We start from the raw sequence: 18,960 nt of genomic DNA, 5'->3' as shown, positions 1-18,960 counted from the left end.
AAGACATGTTCTATCTTTGAATGGAAAAACGGAAATACGGAAACGGAAGGCATACGGAGTACCTTCCGTTTTTTTTGCGGATCCATTGAAATTAATGGTTCCGTATACGGTCTGTATATGGAATGCAAAAAACGGAAAGTAAACGGAACGGGAAACATCTGCACCTGTTCTGTGTTTAAAGCCGCACCTGGTTTTGGCTCACAATCACTGATGGAAATCACTGACCGAACACTGACGTGTTAATGAGGCCTTACTGTGGAGAGACGGATCCGGCATTTCAATGCATTTGTCATACGGATCAGGATCCAGCAGGTAGTTCCGGCGACGGAATCCTCTGCCGCAAGTGTGAAAGTACCCTTATAAAGTGCAGTATAATGGTACATTTCTGATTTCTAGGAAGAGGTCATCAGTTGCCGGAGAGTACAGACATGACACTGATCCACATGCATCCCTTCCTCCCTGGCTTGCTCCTGTGGATTATACAACTCTCCATTACTTTTGTGCTGGCCAGTGCTACTGAACTGCTGCATCCTTCCAACAGCCCCGACACTGACCTCATGATTGGCATTGGGATTCCTAGAAACAGGAGGAAACGTTACATATCTCCCAGAGACATGAGCGCCTTGTTGGACTATCATAACCGAGTGCGATCCAAAGTCTCCCCTCCAGCTGCTAACATGGAATATATGGTAGGTGCCGAGTCCAGAATAGGATACAAAAGATGTGCCGGTATAGCAGGGCTGAGTGTGTCCTTTGACAAATCTTATTGCAGCAAGACCAGGCGTTTTCTGTGTTTTGTGCCAGTTTTTGTTATATGGCAAATTTTGTTCTGCTATGTCTGTAATAATCTATCAATCGCGTATAAGTGGCTCTACATTAATGATTTTCTGGAATTAGAGAATTAGTTGACCTTTTCCCAGAAACAGCGCCACTCTTGTCCATGGGCTGAACTCCATTTACGGTAAGTTATGCAGTACCAGACACAGTCTATCGACAAGAGTGGCGCTGCTTCTGGAAAATGATCAGACCAAGACAACCTTTACCTTTAACACAAGTAACCTGCTGTCTATACGGAACATCCTGGATAGTAGCTAGCAGTTCCACTTCTGACCACAAGGTGGCAACGCACAAATTTCAGTGATTGAGTTCTTGATGAAGAACAACAACAAATACAAAATTAGTAATGTACTTTTTGGACAAGGGAGTTTTTGCGAATCTTAACACATACTTTATAAATTTTTAGGTTGTCCGGGACTTAAATATTGATGACTTATTCTCAGGATAGATCGTGCATAATAGAATGGTGGGGGTCTGACTCCAGGTACCCCCGTTCAGCAGCTGTTGGAAGAGGCTGCTGTTATCCGGCAAGTGCTACAGCCTCTTCTTTGACCTGTGACCTCACATCCATCAGTCGCATGACCTTTCTGAAGCTCGATCCCATTCAAGAGAGTTTGACTGAGCTGCAGTAACAAGCACAACCAACAGGGGCGCACACAAATTTAATTCTATGATGGAAAAAAAGGAACAAGTGCTTTAAAACTATGGTGCTTGTTCTCATTACCATATTTCTCTACCTATTTACACCAGACAATTGGCATAAATACATTGTTAAATCTCTTTACGGCTCTTTACGGCTATTAATCTGCTTCCTTTCAGTGCATGAATAAACTGGCTGATTGAAGCCACCAGTAGGTGGAGCGTAGTGCATTGGATCTTATAAAGTTACCAGGCTATAGCTACTAGAGAGGGGTCGTTGATCCAGGGAGTTATTCTTATTGCCTGATTGGAGTCGGGAAGGAATTTTTTATTCCCCTAAAGTGGAGAAAATTGGCTTCTACCTCACAGGGTTTTTGGCCTTCCTCTGTTTCAACTTGCAGGATAACAGGCCGAACTGGATGGACAAATTTCTTTTTTCGGCCTTATGTACTATGTTACTATGTTACTATGATTTGAATAAAATCTGTAAAAAATCTCTTTGCACTGAACTCCCCCTAGTGGCATCTGGAGCAAAATCCCGCGCATCGGCGCATGCGCGGGATTACGGACGGGAGGAGGGAGGTTAGAGCAGAGACTAAGGGCGGGCAGACGCGGCGGAGGGGGAGTGACTTCGTATGAAAATGACCCAGGGGCCTGGGCACCGGCTGTTCTAACGCCGCCCCTGGGCACCTTCACAGCCTCATTTGCATACAGATTAAAAGTGTTTTTCTGCACAACGATGCTAGCAAGGAACTAACGGTAAGCACAGTTTTAATAGGGGGTTGTCACTACTGTGACTGATCCAGACAGGTCTGGGAGGAGAAGGTCGCAGCGACTTGCTACTCGCGATAGCTTGTGAGTTTGCTCCGTGGTTCAGGGTATGTCATCTGGGTTTTGCCTTGTGAACCTTTTTGTCCTGACTGGGAGTTTGTAGGCATCCTTCTCAGGTGAGTCCTGTCTGCCACTCACAGCTACTATATTAGTTTCACTTTCACTTGCAGTCATTGCCAGATATAGTCCTTACTTCCAGTGCTACTCTGACCTTGGAAGGAGATCGTTTGATGGTGTTGCTGTGGAGCTCTTGTCCGGCGTGGACTGTCGTGTTTGGGATCGCCTTCTCTGCTTGTGACTGGATAAGTCTATCTCTGCTGTTGTTTGTTTGTTGCTGTCTTCCCCTGTTGTTTTCCTAGACATGAGTGATGGTGACTAGCGCTCCCATCGGCCTTTCCCCAGTCCAGTCTTGTTAGGGCGACTGAGGGTTTAGGCATCCTGCTCGCCGCACGGGTTCACACCCCGTCTAGGGTATCAGGGCAGACAGGTGCCAGCTTAGGGTTAGTCAGGGGTGGCCATTCTATTTCCCATCCGTAGATAAGGGTCCCCCTTCCCCTCCGTCTGGTGCGACACGACTGCTGCTGGGATAGCGGTCGTGACAGGGGGATGCCGTGGACATAACACTGTTATTAGGTTAATAGGGTGAATCTGCGTGAAAGACTCCCTTTAAAGGGTCATCCTATGAATCCTGTCGATAAAAAAGTCCCTAAAGGTTGTCAGTAGCCTTTTTAAAATAATATGCAACGTTTTTACCTCCCTTATTAAAATATAACTTTTATTGAATTCAAGCATTAAAAATGTCTTTTGAAAAAACCCTAACGATAATATAATCTTAGATCCTTAACAAATATTCAATATACCATCTATGTAGAGTCAATATCTCAGGCAGGTACAGTACAGACCAAAAGTTTGGACACACCTTCTCATTCAAAGAGTTTTCTTTATTTTCATGACTATGAAGGCATCAAAACTATGAATTAACACATGTGGAATTATATACATAACAAACAAGTGTGAAACAACTGAAAATATGTCATATTCTAGGTTCTTCAAAGTAGCCACCTTTTGCTTTGATTACTGCTTTGCACACTCTTGGCATTCTCTTGATGAGCTTCAAGAGGTAGTGACCTGAAATGGTCTTCCTACAGTCTTGAAGGAGTTCCCAGGGATGCTTAGCACTTGTTGGCCCTTTTGCCTTCACTCTGCGGTCCAGCTCACCCCAAACCACCTCGATTGGGTTCAGGTCCGGTGACTGTGGAGGCTAGGTCATCTGGCGCAGCACCCCATCACTCTCCTTCATGGTCAAATAGCCCTTACTTTCAAAGTTTTCCCAAATTTTCGGCTGACTGACTGACCTTAATTTCTTAAAGTAATGATGGCCACTCGTTTTTCTTTACTTAGCTGCTTTTTTCTTGCCATAATACAAATTCTAACAGTCTATTCAGTAGGACTATCAGCTGTGTATCCACCTGACTTCTCCTCAACGCAACTGATGGTCCCAACCCCATTTATAAGGCAAGAAATCCCACTTATTAAACCTGACAGGGCACACCTGTGAAGTGAAAACCATTTCAGGGGACTACCTCTTGAAGCTCATCAAGAGAATGCCAAGAGTGTGCAAAGCAGTAATCAAAGCAAAAGGTGGCTACTTTGAAGAACCTAGAATATGACATATTTTCAGTTGTTTCACACTTGTTTGTTATGTATATAATTCCACATGTGTTAATTCATAGTTTTGATGCCTTCAGTGTGAATCTACAATTTTCATAGTCATGAAAATAAAGAAAACTCTTTGAATGAGAAGGTGTGTCCAAACTTTTGGTCTGTACTGTATATCAAGAGGTGGGACAGTTAATGTCCTTCTTACTCACGATCTGTTGATAGAAGGTGGGACAGTTTGTGTACTTCTTGTTCACGGTTTACTGACATAACATATATCCCAAATAACTCCAGTCCAGGTTTGTGGGAATAAAACATCTATCCCTACTCTGTCCCTGGATCTCACTCTGCCTACAGGCAGAGCACCCGCCCTGAAAGGGGCGACCCCACCTCTCGGTGGCTAAACCCTTTTAAGCCCCTGCCCTTGCCCTCAAGATTGGTTGTTGTTTTTCCCAAAACAATATGTTGTTAAAAAAAAGTCCCAAAGAAAAATGTTGATGAAAACAGGTCCCAATGCTGCGTTTCCCCAGTATTGCCACTGCTTCTTCAGGGGACACTTGCAATATATGGGAGACCAACCGGTAATAATACGATGATTCTGTTCCCCAGCCTGGTATCTCCAAACAGAAGTCCCTATGGTTAGGGAATACGACCTCAGATGTGGGCTATCAGATCAATGACTTCTATGTACTATTCAAACTTAGCGCCTTAAAAAGGTTACATCCCTCCAGACTCCTCCCCTCCATTTCCTGCCTCTCCTCTCACCTTCCAAATCCAGAAATCCATACTTATTAATCATGAATCCCTTTTTACAGATGACGTCCATCATGGGAATTACTTGCCAGAGTAGTCGAGGCGACCACTTGGGGTGTCGTCTATATTCATCAGCTAGAAAATAGCGCAGACGGAGGCTAAAAGAACGTTTTTCATACTTCTGCCTCATCAGAATGCAGTAAGAAAATCATCATTAGAAACTCACTGCTGGCGGTTTGGGATGGCTTTTGCCGCTGACAGTTTCCTTTTAAAAGACACAGGGTTAATGATGTCAATAATCTCATAAGGGTCAATAAATCGAGGTGTAAATTTACCCGAAGGTACCTTAAGACGCAAATTCTTGGTGGATAACCATACCTTGTCTCCCAACCCAAAATCCACCCCTCTAGAGCGCCTTTTGTCAACATTAATCTTTTGAATCTCCTGGGCTTTTTTCAGGTTGGACTGAACCTGGGCCCAGACTGTGCACAGTTCTTTAACTACTAAATCCGCTTCAGGAATATGAGAGGAAGATGGCTAGAATGAGCTAAATCGCGGATGAAATCCAAGAATACAAAAGAAGGGGAGACATACCAGTAGACTAATTCACTTGATTTTTAATGGCGAATTCAGCCAACGACAAATGTTTCACCCAAAGATGTTGGTTGTCGGAGACGTAATACCTCAAATACGGTTCCAGAGACTGGTTTAAACGTTCAGTTTGACCGTTGGTTTCAGGATGAAAGGCCGAAGAAAAAGACTGAGAAATATTCAATTTATGACAAAAGACCCTCCAAAATTTGGAGACGAATGGAACACCTCTATCCGAAACCACATTCTCCAGAATTCCGTGTAGGCGTATTACATGGTCCACGAAAAGGGAAGCTAAAGTTTTAGCATTGGGTAATTTTGACAGAGGAATGAAAAGAACCATTTTGCTGAACCTGTCAATGGTTACCCACACAACCGACTTACCCTCCGAATCCGGTAGGTCGGTAATAAAATCCATGGAAATATGGGACCAAGGTCTACTAGGTATGGGCAGCGGTCATAACTCACCCATCAGATGGGACCTAGGAGTCTTGGACCTGGCACAAACCTCACAAGAGGATACATATAACTGGATATCTCTACACAAGGTGGGCCACCAGTAGAACCTGGAAACTAGTTCCTTGGTGGCATTAATGCCAAGATGGCCACTGAAAGCAGAATTGTGGCACTCACCTAACAGTCGGAGACGCCGATGACCAGGGACAAACAACTTATCTTTAGGGGATTGTACCGGAGCCAAGTGTTGTCCCGCAGTAATCTCGGTCATCAAATCGGAAGAGACCGCAGCCAGAATGATACCTGCCGGCAAAATAGGTTCTGGTGGAGTATCAGAAGACTGAAAGGCATAAAAACTCCGGGATAGTGCATCAGCTTTGACATTTTTACTTCCTGGCCTGAAAGTAATGCAAAAGTTAAAGCGTGTAAAGAACAATGCCCACCTAGCCTGTCTGGGATTCAAACATTTAGCAGACTCCAAAAACATTACATTTTTATGATCAGTAAGTACCGTAACACAACGTTGAGCCCCCTCTAAAAAATGACACCATTCCTCAAAGGCCCATTTAATAGCAAGTAACTCTCGATTACCAATATCATAATTTCTGTCAGTAGAAGAGAACTTACGAGAAAAGAAGGCGCAATGCCTCAGGTTCGTGAGAGTTGATGACCCTTGGGATCGTACTGCTCCTACCCCATCCTCGGAGGCATCAACCTCAATCACAAAAGGCCTTTCTTGATCTGGTTGAACCAACACTGGGGCGTTACCGAACCACTTCTTGAGTGTATCAATAGCTTCCATGGCCTCAGGCAACCAATTCACTAGATCTGCCCCTGCTTTGCAATAATATAATTTTTTTTTATAAACTTCCGGTAATAATTAGAAAAGCCCAGAAAGTGTTGTAATGCTTTAAGAGAGGAGGGTCTTACCCATTCCAAAATAGCCTGCACCTTCCCCGGATCCATCTTAAAGGAGTAGGGTGTGAGAATATATCCAAAAAATGAAATTTCCTGCACTCCAAATATTCACTTCTCACCCTTCGTGAATAATCGGTTCTCTCGAAGAATCTCCAGTACCTGTCACGAGGGTGTCAAGAACCACGCCTGACTCCGTTATACCCGGGGTCAGGAAGTCGCAGCGGTTGGCTGCGCGCTCTATGTAAGATAGGGCTGTTTCCTTATGGTAGCTTTCTGGGTTTGCTTTGCAACCCTTTTGGCTCACTCAGGGATCCGTAGCTCTTTCTCCTCAGCTGTTCCTTGTCCAGCACTCCCAACCTCCTTATATTCCCCTCTCACACTTCTCTGGTTGCCAGATATAGAGCTTCCTGCCTGGACATCTATTCGGACCCTCTGGAGCTGTGTTGCTGCGTTCTCTGGTTGTTGGTCCAGAACGCTACCCTCCGGATCCCTGTTGGACCTTTGTGGTCTGCTGTGGTCGCCCACCTGGGTGTATGTGTTTGTTTGTATTGTCTGTCCTCTCCCTGGTGTTTCCCTCTTAGTGTTAGTGGTGCGGACTAGCGATCCCACCGGCCCGTTCACTATCTAGGGCTCATTTTAGGGAAAGCCAGGGTTTAGGCACATGATCGCTGCACGGGTGAGGAACCCGTCTAGGGACGTCAGGGCCGTCAGGTGCCAGCCGCAAGGTGAGTCAGGGGTCACCACCTTTCCCTCTCCCTTGGGCAGGGCTTTCCCTTTTCCCTCCCTGTGCGTGACGCCGATCATTACATTATATCTGGCCCTTATTTTGTGTAGGTAAAAAAAAATATATATATATTTTTACCTACTTAGAATCCAGTATGGATCAAATTGCTGCTCTGACCAAACAATTTCATGGCCTGTCTTTGGAGGTGGCAGGATTGAAGGCGTCGGTCCTCCAGCAACAGCAGCAATTACAACAGACCGCAAGCCCAGCGGTTGCTACTGGTAACCAGGTTGTTGCGGAACCCAAGGTCCCTCTCCCTGACAGATTTTCTGGGGGAAGGGACAAGTTTTTGACATTCCGTGAGGCCTGTAAATTATATTTTAAACTGCGCCCTTACTCCTCTGGTAATGAAGAACAGCGGGTGGGGGTTGTTATTTCCCTGCTGCAGGGGGACCCGCAGTCCTGGGTGTTCTCTTTACCTACTGATTCCCAGGCTCTTCGGTCAGTGGATGAGTTTTTCGGGGCCTTGGGTCTCATATATGACGACCCTGACCGAGTCGCACTGGCTGAATCAAGATTACGGAGACTCCTACAAGGAGAGCGGCCGGTAGAGGAGTATTGCTCTGACTTCCGTAGGTGGGCTACGGATACCCAATGGAACGACCCGGCTCTCAGGAGTCAGTTCTGCTCTGGGTTATCCGAAAGGGTTAAGGATGCGCTTGCATTATATGAGACCCCCTTTTCCCTTGATGCGGTTATGTCCCTTTCTATCCGGAAAGATAGACGCCTTAGGGACAGGTTGAAAAAACTGGAGCAATTGGTAACCCCTCCCAAGCAGCAGTTAGTCTGTACGGACCTAGACGAGCCTATGCAGCTAGGAGGAACTACTCGTCATGTCCGTCCTCCTGAGGCTCGCCGTAGGCGTGGGGTTTGTTTTTTTTGTGGGGAGAGGGGTCATTTCATTAATGTCTGTCCTTCTTTCCTCAGAAACAAAAGACCGTCGGAAAACTACTAACCCCAGGCTGTGTGGAGGATGTCAGCCGGGGGGTATACGTTTCCTCCATACGTACATCGCAATTTGTGTTGCCAGCGGTTATTGTTTTTGGTGATAAGACTGAGACTATTTCTTTCTTTCTAGACAGTGGAGCAGGGGTAAATTTGATAGATGCCCATTTTGCCCGCACTATGGGTTTGTCTCTCTGTACGCTACAGAGACCTATTCCCATATTCGCTATTGATTCTGCTCCTCTGTCTCAGAGAAACCTCACCCACATTGTTCATAATTTACACCTTCGGGTAGGGGACCACCATAACGAGATGCTTTCATGTTATGTTCTGGAGGGGCTTCCCACTCCGGTAGTGCTGGGTCTTCCCTGGTTGGTAGCGCACAATCCAGTGGTGGATTGGCAGGCCAGGGAGATATTGGAGTGGAATTGCTTAGTCGCCTCCATAACTACCCTACCTACATTTATTTCGGATTTTGAGGACGTTTTTTCTGAAAAGGGTTGTCAGAAGTTACCACCTCATCGTCCTTATGATTGCCCGGTTAACCTTATTCCCGGCACAAAATTACCCAAGACCAGGTTATATAATCTTTCAGGTCCAGAGAGACAAGCCATGAAAGATTATATCTCCGAGAGCTTGGCTAAGGGACACATCAGACCCTCTTCTTCACCCGTGGCTGCAGGGTTTTTCTTCGTTAAAAAGAAAGATGGGGGACTGCGTCCTTGCCTAGATTTTCGCGAATTAAATCGGATAACCATCCGAGACCCATACCCTCTTCCTCTCATTCCTGACCTGTTTAACCAGATTGCGGGTGCTAGGTGGTTCTCCAAACTTGATCTTCGGGGGGCCTACAATCTGATTCGTATTAAGGAGGGGGATGAGTGGAAAACAGCTTTTAACACCCCTGAGGGGCATTATGAAAATCTAGTTATGCCTTTCGGTCTGACCAATGCTCCTGCCGTCTTTCAACATTTCGTTAATGACATTTTTAGTCATCTAATCGGCAGGTTTGTGGTAATATACCTAGATGATATTTTAATTTATTCGTCTGATCTGAGAACACATGAGGTGCATGTCAGACAAGTACTGCAGGTCCTACGGACGAATAAATTATATGCTAAAATTGAAAAATGTGTCTTCGCCGTTCAGGAGATACAATTCCTAGGTTATTTTTTATCTGCTTCAGGTTTCCGTATGGATCCTAGGAAGGTCCAGGCAATTTTAGATTGGGATCTTCCTGAGAACCTCAAAGCACTGCAACGGTTCTTGGGCTTTGCGAATTTCTATAGGAAATTCATTAAAAATTATTCACTTATTGTAAAACCCCTTACTGACATGACTAGGAAGGGGACTGATTTTTCTAAATGGTCTGACGCCGCTAAAGTTGCTTTTTCCTCTCTAAAAGAGAGGTTTACCTCAGCACCTGTACTAGTCCAACCTGATGTCTCTCAGCCTTTTATTGTTGAAGTCGATGCGTCAGAGGTGGCAGTGGGGGCGGTGCTGTCTCAGGGTCTGTCTCCTGGCAAATGGCGTCCTTGTGCTTTTTTTTCTAAAAAACTATCTGCAGCAGAAAAGAACTACGATATTGGCAATAGGGAACTATTAGCTATTAAACTAGCGTTTGAAGAATGGCATCAATTTTTTAGAGGGGGCAGTCCACCCGTCACTGTGATTACGGACCACAAAAATCTTCTGTACCTCTAATCAGCTAAGCGTCTCACCCCTAGACAAGCTAGGTGGTCGCTATTTTTTACCAGGTTTAACTTTGTGATTACCTATCGTCCTGGGGCAAAGAATACCAAGGCTGATGCACTATCTCGTTGTTTCCCTGGAGGGGGTAATGTGAGTGATCCGGTGCCCATTCTTCAAAGAGGAGTGGTTGTTTCTGCGGTACACTCTGTTCTGGAGGGGAAGGTGTTAGAGGCCCAGGGGGACGCCCCGGTCTCTTGCCCCTCAGAGAAATTGTTTGTACCGTTGAACCTGCGTTTCGAATTATTAAAGGAACATCATAATTCGGCACTTGCTGGGCACCCGGGTAGTAAAGCAACCTTGGAGCTATTGTCTCGTCGTTTTTGGTGGCCAAGGTTGCGTCAGGATGTATTGGATTTTGTGTCTTCTTGTTCTACCTGTGCGCGCGCAAAAGTTTCACATACACGTCCTGCAGGGTCTCTATTACCACTCGTCATTCCCAATAGACCATGGACACATCTGTCAATGGATTTTATCACTGACTTACCTTTGTCGGTTATTTTGGTAGTAGTGGACAGGTTTAGCAAAATAGTACACTTCATTGCGTTTCCCGCACTACCTAATGCTAAGACTCTTGCTCAGGTATTCGTCAGTGAAATCGTGAAGCTTCATGGGGTCCCCTCCGATGTTGTTTTGGATCGGGGTACCCAGTTTATTTCTAAATTTTGGAAAGCTTTTTGTTCCCGTTTGGGGGTACACTTGTCCTTTTCCTCAGCTTTCCATCCTCAGTCGAATGGACAGACTGAGCGTACCAACCAAAACCTGGAGACATATCTAAGATGTTTTGTGTCTGAAAACCAAGAGTTGTGGTCATCATATTTACCGTTAGCTGAGTTTGCCATAAATAATCGTCGTCAGGAATCCACTGGCAAGTCACCATTTCTTGGTGCATATGGTTTTCATCCCCAATTCTGTACTTTCAAAGAGGGGGGGTCTTCTAGGGTTCCCGAAGAGGAACGGTTTTCGTCATCTCTTTCATCGGTATGGCAGAAGGTGCAAGCTAACTTGAAAAATATGGGAGGTAAATACAAATGCATGGCTGATAAGAGACGGTCGCCAGGTCCGGACCTAGGAGTGAATGACTATGTGTGGTTGTCTACTAGGAATATTAAATTGAAGGTTCCCTCTTGGAAACTGGGTCCTAGGTTTATTGGTCCTTACAAAATTGTAGCCATCATCAACCCCGTGGCTTTTCGCCTGGAGTTACCTCAGACTTTTAAAATCCATAATGTTTTTCATAAGTTGTTACTCAAAAAATATGTTCCACCTCTAGAACTGTCACCGCTGCCACCCCCTCCTGTTGTTGTGGATGGTAATATAGAATTTCAGATATCCAAAATTGTTAATTCTCGTCGGGTCCGCCTCTCTCTTCAATATCTGGTGCATTGGAGAGGTTACGGTCCCGAGGAAAGAATGTGGGTTCCTGCGTCTGAGGTAAACGCCGACAGGCTAGTTCGGGTTTTTCATGCCTCTCATCCTGAGAGACCTGGTCCTGAGTGTCCGGAGGCCCCTCGTAGAGAGGGGGGTACTGTCACGAGGGTGTCAAGAACCACGCCTGACTCCGTTATACCCGGGGTCAGGAAGTCGCAGCGGTTGGCTGCGCGCTCTATGTAAGATAGGGCTGTTTCCTTATGGTAGCTTTCTGGGTTTGCTTTGCAACCCTTTTGGCTCACTCAGGGATCCGTAGCTCTTATTCCTCAGCTGTTCCTTGTCCAGCACTCCCAACCTCCTTATATTCCCCTCTCACACTTCTCTGGTTGCCAGATATAGAGCTTCCTGCCGGGACATCTATTCTGACCCTCTGGAGCTGTGTTGCTGCGTTCTCTGGTTGTTGGTCCAGAACGCTACCCTCCGGATCCCTGTTGGACCTTTGTGGTCTGCTGTGGTCGCCCACCTGGGTGTATGTGTTTGTCTGTATTGTCTGTCCTCTCCCTGGTGTTTCCCTCTTAGTGTTAGTGGTGCGGACTAGCGATCCCACCGGCCCGTTCACTATCTAGGGCTCATTTTAGGGAAAGCCAGGGTTTAGGCACGTGATCGCCGCACGGGTGAGGAACCCGTCTAGGGACGTCAGGGCAGTCAGGTGCCAGCCGCAAGGTGAGTCAGGGGTCACCACCTTTCCCTCTCCCTTGGGCAGGGCTTTCCCTTTTCCCTCCCTGTGTGTGACGCCGGTCATTACAGTACCTGTCTAGTGTGAATAACGTGAGAATCCCACTCATCCCCCTCCTTAATTCAAATAAGATTATAGGCCCCCCTGAGATCAAGTTTAGTGAACCAGCGAGCTCCCATAACTTGATTTAACAGGTCTGGGATTAAAGGCAAAGAGTACTGGTTCTTAACAGTAATCTTATTTAACTCTCTATAATCAATACATGGTCTCAATCTACCATCCCTTTTTCCCACGAAGAAAAATCCTGCCCCCATAGGAGACACCGAGGGTCTAATATGTCCATTTTATAAGCTCTCCTTCAAGTAATCCCTCATAGACTTCCGTTCCGGACCGGACAGATTATAAATACGACCCTTAGGGTACTTAGATCCCTGAACAAGATTGATGGCACAATCATTTGGTCTATGAGGGGGAAGGAAATCAGCATTGGACATGGAAAAAACATCAGCAAAGTCAGTGATATACGTGGGAAGAGTTTTCGACTCCGTAGTGACTCCAGCCTGAATAATAGGTAGACAGCATGAATCACATTTTAACCCCCATTTCTCTTATTCACTGTTGATGACTGGGTTATGAACCTGGAGCCAAGGCATGCCAAGAACTACCTCCACAGGTAAATTCTTTAAAATCAAAAAAGAACGAAACTCTGTATGAAGAGCCCCCACAGTTCCAGCCAGAGAGAACATACCATTTCTGGAATTTGGTGCAGTATTCCTCCACAGGTCTGTCTCCCTGGCTAAGAGACTTTAATTGAGACTCTGCCGCAGCCGAACTATCGGGTTCATCATAGAGTACACTTAAAGCCTGAAAAAATGCTTTAACAGTAGCTAGGCAAGGGGAATCTGTGGGGAGAGAGTAAGCCCATTCTTGTGGGTCTCCCTGAAACAAAGAGATAATAATGCCTACTCTCTGTTGTTCGGAACCCGAAGAGTGTGGGCGTAGACGAAAATAAAGCTTACAGCTCTCCTTAAATGTCAGAAATTGCTGCTTACGATCCTCTGAGAAATGAACCGGCAACTTAACATGAGGTTCAAGATTCTGAAAGGAAGAGGCCGCTATAAGTGGGGTCTGAAGTAACTCCTGCTGCTGTAGTCTCTCTGCCGTTTCCTGCCCCATTTGGGCGAGATTATGTACTTGATCCATAAGGACTCACGTAGGGTCCATTTTTAGGTAAGGCCTGTGATTCTGTCACGAAAGCTAGGTGTGAAGAAATCCCCCTTTTTCTAAAGTGACCGGCAAAAACACCCAAACTTATGGAACTATTTTGGGCAGCACACCCAGGGTGAACTGGTCACAGAAGACTTCCATGTCTCTTTGAGAACCCCTAAACCGATCTGGGTGAAATTTGAATATGTTGATCACCCAGATCGGGGCTATCAGGGGACATATGATTCGTGGGGATACCTCATGTATAAAGGGGTGTTCCAGATATTGGGGAAAACTGTGACTTTTCTGCCTAGAGATAATCAAGTTGTTACTTTATCAGACTTGATTATCTCCAGGACTAGGGGAAGGCATTGTATGTTTATGCTGGAAGGGTTTTATGTTTCCATTGTACTTGATTGGCTATACTGTGTCCCTCCCTGTGGGATATCCCCTTGCATGGGGACTTGCATAAAAGCCTGTGTGCGATAATTAAAGCGTGTTCTATTTATACCCTTCTTCTTGACTTCGGCTGATGTTTGGGTATTCGTATGCTTTATCAAGGGAATCATCTAATAAAGTTATTGGCATTTCATATGGAATTCGTCTACTTCAACTGCCGAACGGAGCGTTATATTCACCAGGCGCGGGCGGTTCGGGAGGAAACTACCGAATGTGGTTTTAAATATACTTGGTTTCCTTACAACTGGTGGCAAGCAGAGGGATTCGAATCCCGAATGGACGTCCTGAACCAAGCAAGGGAATGAATGGCTCAGCAATACCAGCTACAGTACTTAAGAGGACCACGCTAAAGGATTTACTGGAAGCTTGAGGCGTATTGGCAAGTAACAAGACAAAAGCCACGTTAATTGCAGAATTAATACAGAGCGACGGAACCAGCAATACAGAAATGGAGCACGAGGAAGAAACCGCAATGCAGAAGGATATCAGATGGATGCTCAGTGTATTGGGACCCAATCCATCAACAGAGGCGGTTCTGCAGGTCATGGCACAAGCCAGGCAATCGCAAAAATAGCTAGAGGACCGAGACAGACCGACACAGGGACATTTGCTTCACTCCCCGGGAAGTACCAATGACCTACCAAAGAAGGTAAATTACGCAGCGTTTAAAACTTTTAATGACAATGAAATGGAAATTGACAGTTATTTGCAAGACTTTGAACGTCAATGTGAGCCGGAGGGATTAGACTCCACAAAATGGGCTGCAGTACTTAGCAGCAAGTTGTCAGGAAGAGCAGCAGAGGCGTTGCGAGCAGTACCTGATGGGGACATACATAATTATGTCCAGATAAAAGACATTTTGTTAGCCAGATATGCGGTAACCCCGGAGGCATACCAGAATAAGTTTCGGGAACTTCGGAAGACCGGGAGAGATTCACACACTGAATGGGCTTTTCGGCTACACAGGGCAGCCTGTAATTGGATACAGGGCTGCAAAGCAACTACCCTGGAGGATGCCTTACAGCTCCTGCTATTGGAGCAATTTTTCAATCACACTGCAGAAGATATAAAAGATTGGGTAAAGGACAGAAAGCCTAAAACGGTGGAGGAAGCCGCCAGACTAGCAGATGAATACCAGGACAACAGGAGGAGGGAACAGGGGGTGAGCAGACCAACTTTTAAGCCCAACTACCCGGCTCCAACAACATCTGCAGCCCCTAGGGCCTCCATAAACCACCCGCCGCCGGGCTCCACAGCAACCCCTCGACCCCCTGCAGTGTGCCATTATTGTAAGCAGCCGGGACATTACAAACACCAGTGCCCTCGTTTGAACCGGGGAGGCTGGGAAAGGCAACCACCACAACAACCCAGGGCAGCCGCTCATTGTGTCCAGCAAGAAAGTACAACCTACGTCCCTAATCAAGAAGAGCAGTGGAGTGTACTACACGAGGTTAATCCAGTGCAAGCGGGAGGTGACAACCGAGACCACCACCGGCAATGGATTACAGTGGATGGCATGGGGACACGAGCTATGAGAGACTCTGGGGCCACACTAACCATGGTACAACCACACACGGTCAAGGCCCAAGCTTGCACCGGTCACACCATAGCTGTAAGGGTAGCTGGGGGCACTATACACAAGTTACCTACAGCCAGTGTCCTTGTGGACTGGGGTTCTGGATCCAAACAGTTGGAGGTTGGCATTATGCAGGAACTGCCGGCAGAAGTCCTACTGGGCAATGATGTAGGCTGTTTAACCTCCCAACTATCACGGGACACCACTTCAAAAGCATACCCGGTTACCACCCGGGCTCAAGCCAGACTGGAAGCACCGCTGCACTCTGAGGAAAGCCAGGTAGGAGTTGAAATACCCCCTTTACCCGACCACCCATCCCCTTTCTGGGATACGCCACAGGGTTTTGAACAGGAACAGAGAACCGACCCCACACTAGAAGGGTATAGAAAGGCAGTAGACGTTACCCGGGGGGAAAGCACCCACGAAAGATTTGAATGGCATAAGGGGCTATTGTACCGAGTGACAGGAGGGGTGAGACACGGGGTTATTAAAACTCAGTCATGACATCCCCCTAGCAGGACATCTAGGGGTTAAAAAGACAAGGGATCGGTTGACACAAACATTCTTTTGGCCTAGGGTCACGCAAGATCTGAAGTATTATTGTAGGACGTGTGACATATGTCAAAAGGTAGGGAAAAGGGGTGACCACCAGGTGTCTAATATACAGAATCCCTGTTATCCCTATCGAAGGCTGAAAATTATAAAGATCTAATCCAACCAAATAAAAAATATATAAATTGTTAATTAATAATGGATTAGCATATCTGTACAGGGGAGGGAGAAAGAGTGGGTGGGGAGTAAAAACAGGTCCAAGGGCTATTCTTTTATTGCCCTCTCAAAATAGGAGTATCCAAAAGATATGCCCAAATATTATTATGGGCCAATTTCATAATGATAGATAATATATCCTTCACTGAACCTATTATGGTCCGATGTGTATGGGCTGCTGGTACATGATATTATTATTAACTCAAAACAGAAAAATGGCTAAAGAAAACAAAATCAAAATATAGAGAAGATTAGTATATCTCAAAGTAAACAACTGAAGGAAAGCTGTTCGTTTAAACCTTCTGGGTGTATTGTTTTTAAATAATAGATTCATTTGGTTTCCCTTTGTAGGATCTTTTTGATCCAATCCCCTTTCCGGGGAGGGAAGTTGATCACCTCAATTACCTGGAATTTTAAGTCATGTGGATTGCCCTTATGGACCCGTAACACATGATTGGCTATTGGGTATCTCTCTTATGTTTAATATCACCTAGATGGTCCCCAATCCTTCTCCTCAGTTCACGCTTTGTTTTTCCCACATAGTTATACGGGCAGCTACATGTAATCAAATACACTACCCCAGATGTTTTGCAATTGGAGTAGTCTCACATCTTGTATGACTTTCCTGTTGTAACACTATTAAAGGTCTTAGAGACATTGATAAAGCGACACACTATACAGCCTCCACATTTATAAGTCCCCAACGGTTTTCGGTCAAGCCATGTCCCTAAGGGTTGTTGTTTCATGTACATGCTATGAACTAAATGGTCCCTAAGTGATTTTCCTCTCCGAAAAGTAACTGCTGGGTATGGAGTCAGGATATCTACCAGATCTTGGTCCGAGCAGAGGATGTTCCAATGTCTCCTAAGAATCTCGAAAATTTTACCATGTGCATTATCAAACGTTCCTATTATCCTTATGGGATTCTTTGAATCAATCACTTTTTGGGGTTTTAAATGTTCTCTCCTATCCATAGTTAGTGAATGTTTAAAAGCCTCTTTCAGTATTCTTTCTGGATAGCCCCTTTCGAGAAATATGTTCTTAAGGTCCCTTGATTGTTGAAGGAACATTGGAACATCGGAACAGTTTCTCCGAATTCGAATATATTGCCCCTTTGGTATTCCCTTTTTAAGGGTTGGGGATGATGACTCTCCCAGTGGAGCAGACTATTCCTGGCTATAGTTTTTCGGAACGTTTCAGTGTGCAACATGCCTCGTTTCTTCGAGATCCTTAGATCCAGGAGAGATATCACATCTTTATTGGCTTCCCATGTAAAATGCAAGTCTATAGGGTTTACATTGAGGATTTCTACAAAAGCTTTAAAAGAATCCACTGGGCCATCCCACAATGCCAAGCAGGGCTGTCTTTAATGCGGGCAAAAGGGGCAGCTGCCCCGGGCCCAGTTGCTCCTGGGGGGCCCAAGGCAGCTGCCTCTTGAACCCTGCTGGCCACTACCCCAAATTCAATGACTGTACTAGTACACAACTCACTATCAAAGTAGCGCAGCAGGCAGGCCGGCCCGGATGGCAGCATAATGTCGCTCACTTCGTCATGTGCCTGCTCCGCCTGCTTCATTAATAAAGTGGGAGGAGCAGGCACGTGACGCCGTGAGTGAAGTTACGCTGCCGTCCGGCCGGCCTGCCTGCTACGCTACTTTGATAGTGAGTACTAGTACAAAGCCGGTACTGGGAGGCTCCCCCATTTGCAGACGATCGCAGCTCAGCAGACACTTGGTCCTTTCAATCACCGCCTCATCTAGTTGGGCCCCTTGAAGCCCACATTGATCCCCGCATCTCAGCTGGTCTCCACGGAAATCCTGGAGGCTCTGCAGCGCCCCCCAAAGTTTATCCCGGGCCTCCGATCACTGTCCGCGGGAAAAGAGAGAGACCCCATCCCAGAGCAACTCATCAGGGGGCTGCAGGGTGAGGGAGTGGATGAGCCCCAGGCTGAGGAGCAGCAGAGGGGCCTGCAGGCTGGGGGGCTGCCGGGGAAGCATGCGGGACAGGCCCCGCCAAATATGACATCCCAGGCAGAGGAGGAGGAGAGGTAGGGCGCAGGTAGGTCGGCAAATGTGGACGAGGGGAACACAGAGAGCCCAAATCTGCCATACAATGCCGTATACAATGTAACAATCTACAGGTCAGAGAAGACTGCAGGACACTGTTATGGGGGGGATCTGTGGATGACACATATATATGTGTCATCCCCAGATCCCCTCAATAACAGTGTCATCCACAGATGCCCCCATAACAGTGCGTCATCCACAGATGCCCCCATAACAGTGCGTCATCCACAGATGCCCCCATGACAGTGTCATCAACAGTTGCCCCCATAACAGTGCGTCATTCACAGTTACCCCCATAACAGTGTGTAAGTATTTACAGAAATTCACTGTAAGCTATATTATATATATTACTTGTTTTATGTGACTAAGGGTGCTGGGTGGTTGGAGAAGGGGGGGGGGGGGTTGTGGTGGAGGGCGTGATTGCATGCTAGGGTGTGGGAAGGCGGGATCCAGGGGGCCCAAGTAAATTCTTGCCCAGGGTCCAATCAATATTGAAGACGGCCCTGATGCCAAGATATCATCAATATATCTTCCCCAAAAGAGAATGTGGGTGGTCCAGTGGTCCTCCTCCTCCACAAAGATAATCCTGTCCTCTCACCAGCCCAGGAGCAAATTTG

At 46.3% G+C, this 18,960-nt stretch overlaps 1 protein-coding gene across 1 annotated transcript in view; it reads left to right on the top strand.

The window, feature by feature from the left end:
• The first annotated feature begins 428 nt into the window (after positions 1 to 428).
• R3HDML (R3H domain containing like) overlaps positions 429 to 18,960 on the top strand; it is a 79,668-nt gene continuing 61,136 nt past the window's right edge. Inside the window, exon 1 of the mRNA XM_040436604.1 lies at positions 429 to 689. Within this exon, the coding sequence (XP_040292538.1) occupies positions 429 to 689 (261 nt within the window). The remainder of the gene's footprint in view (positions 690 to 18,960) is intronic.

Source organism: Bufo bufo, chromosome 6 (assembly GCF_905171765.1).
Source record: "Bufo bufo chromosome 6, aBufBuf1.1, whole genome shotgun sequence".
Taxonomy (NCBI): domain Eukaryota; kingdom Metazoa; phylum Chordata; class Amphibia; order Anura; family Bufonidae; genus Bufo; species Bufo bufo.
This window is presented reverse-complemented; position numbering and strand designations above follow the sequence as displayed.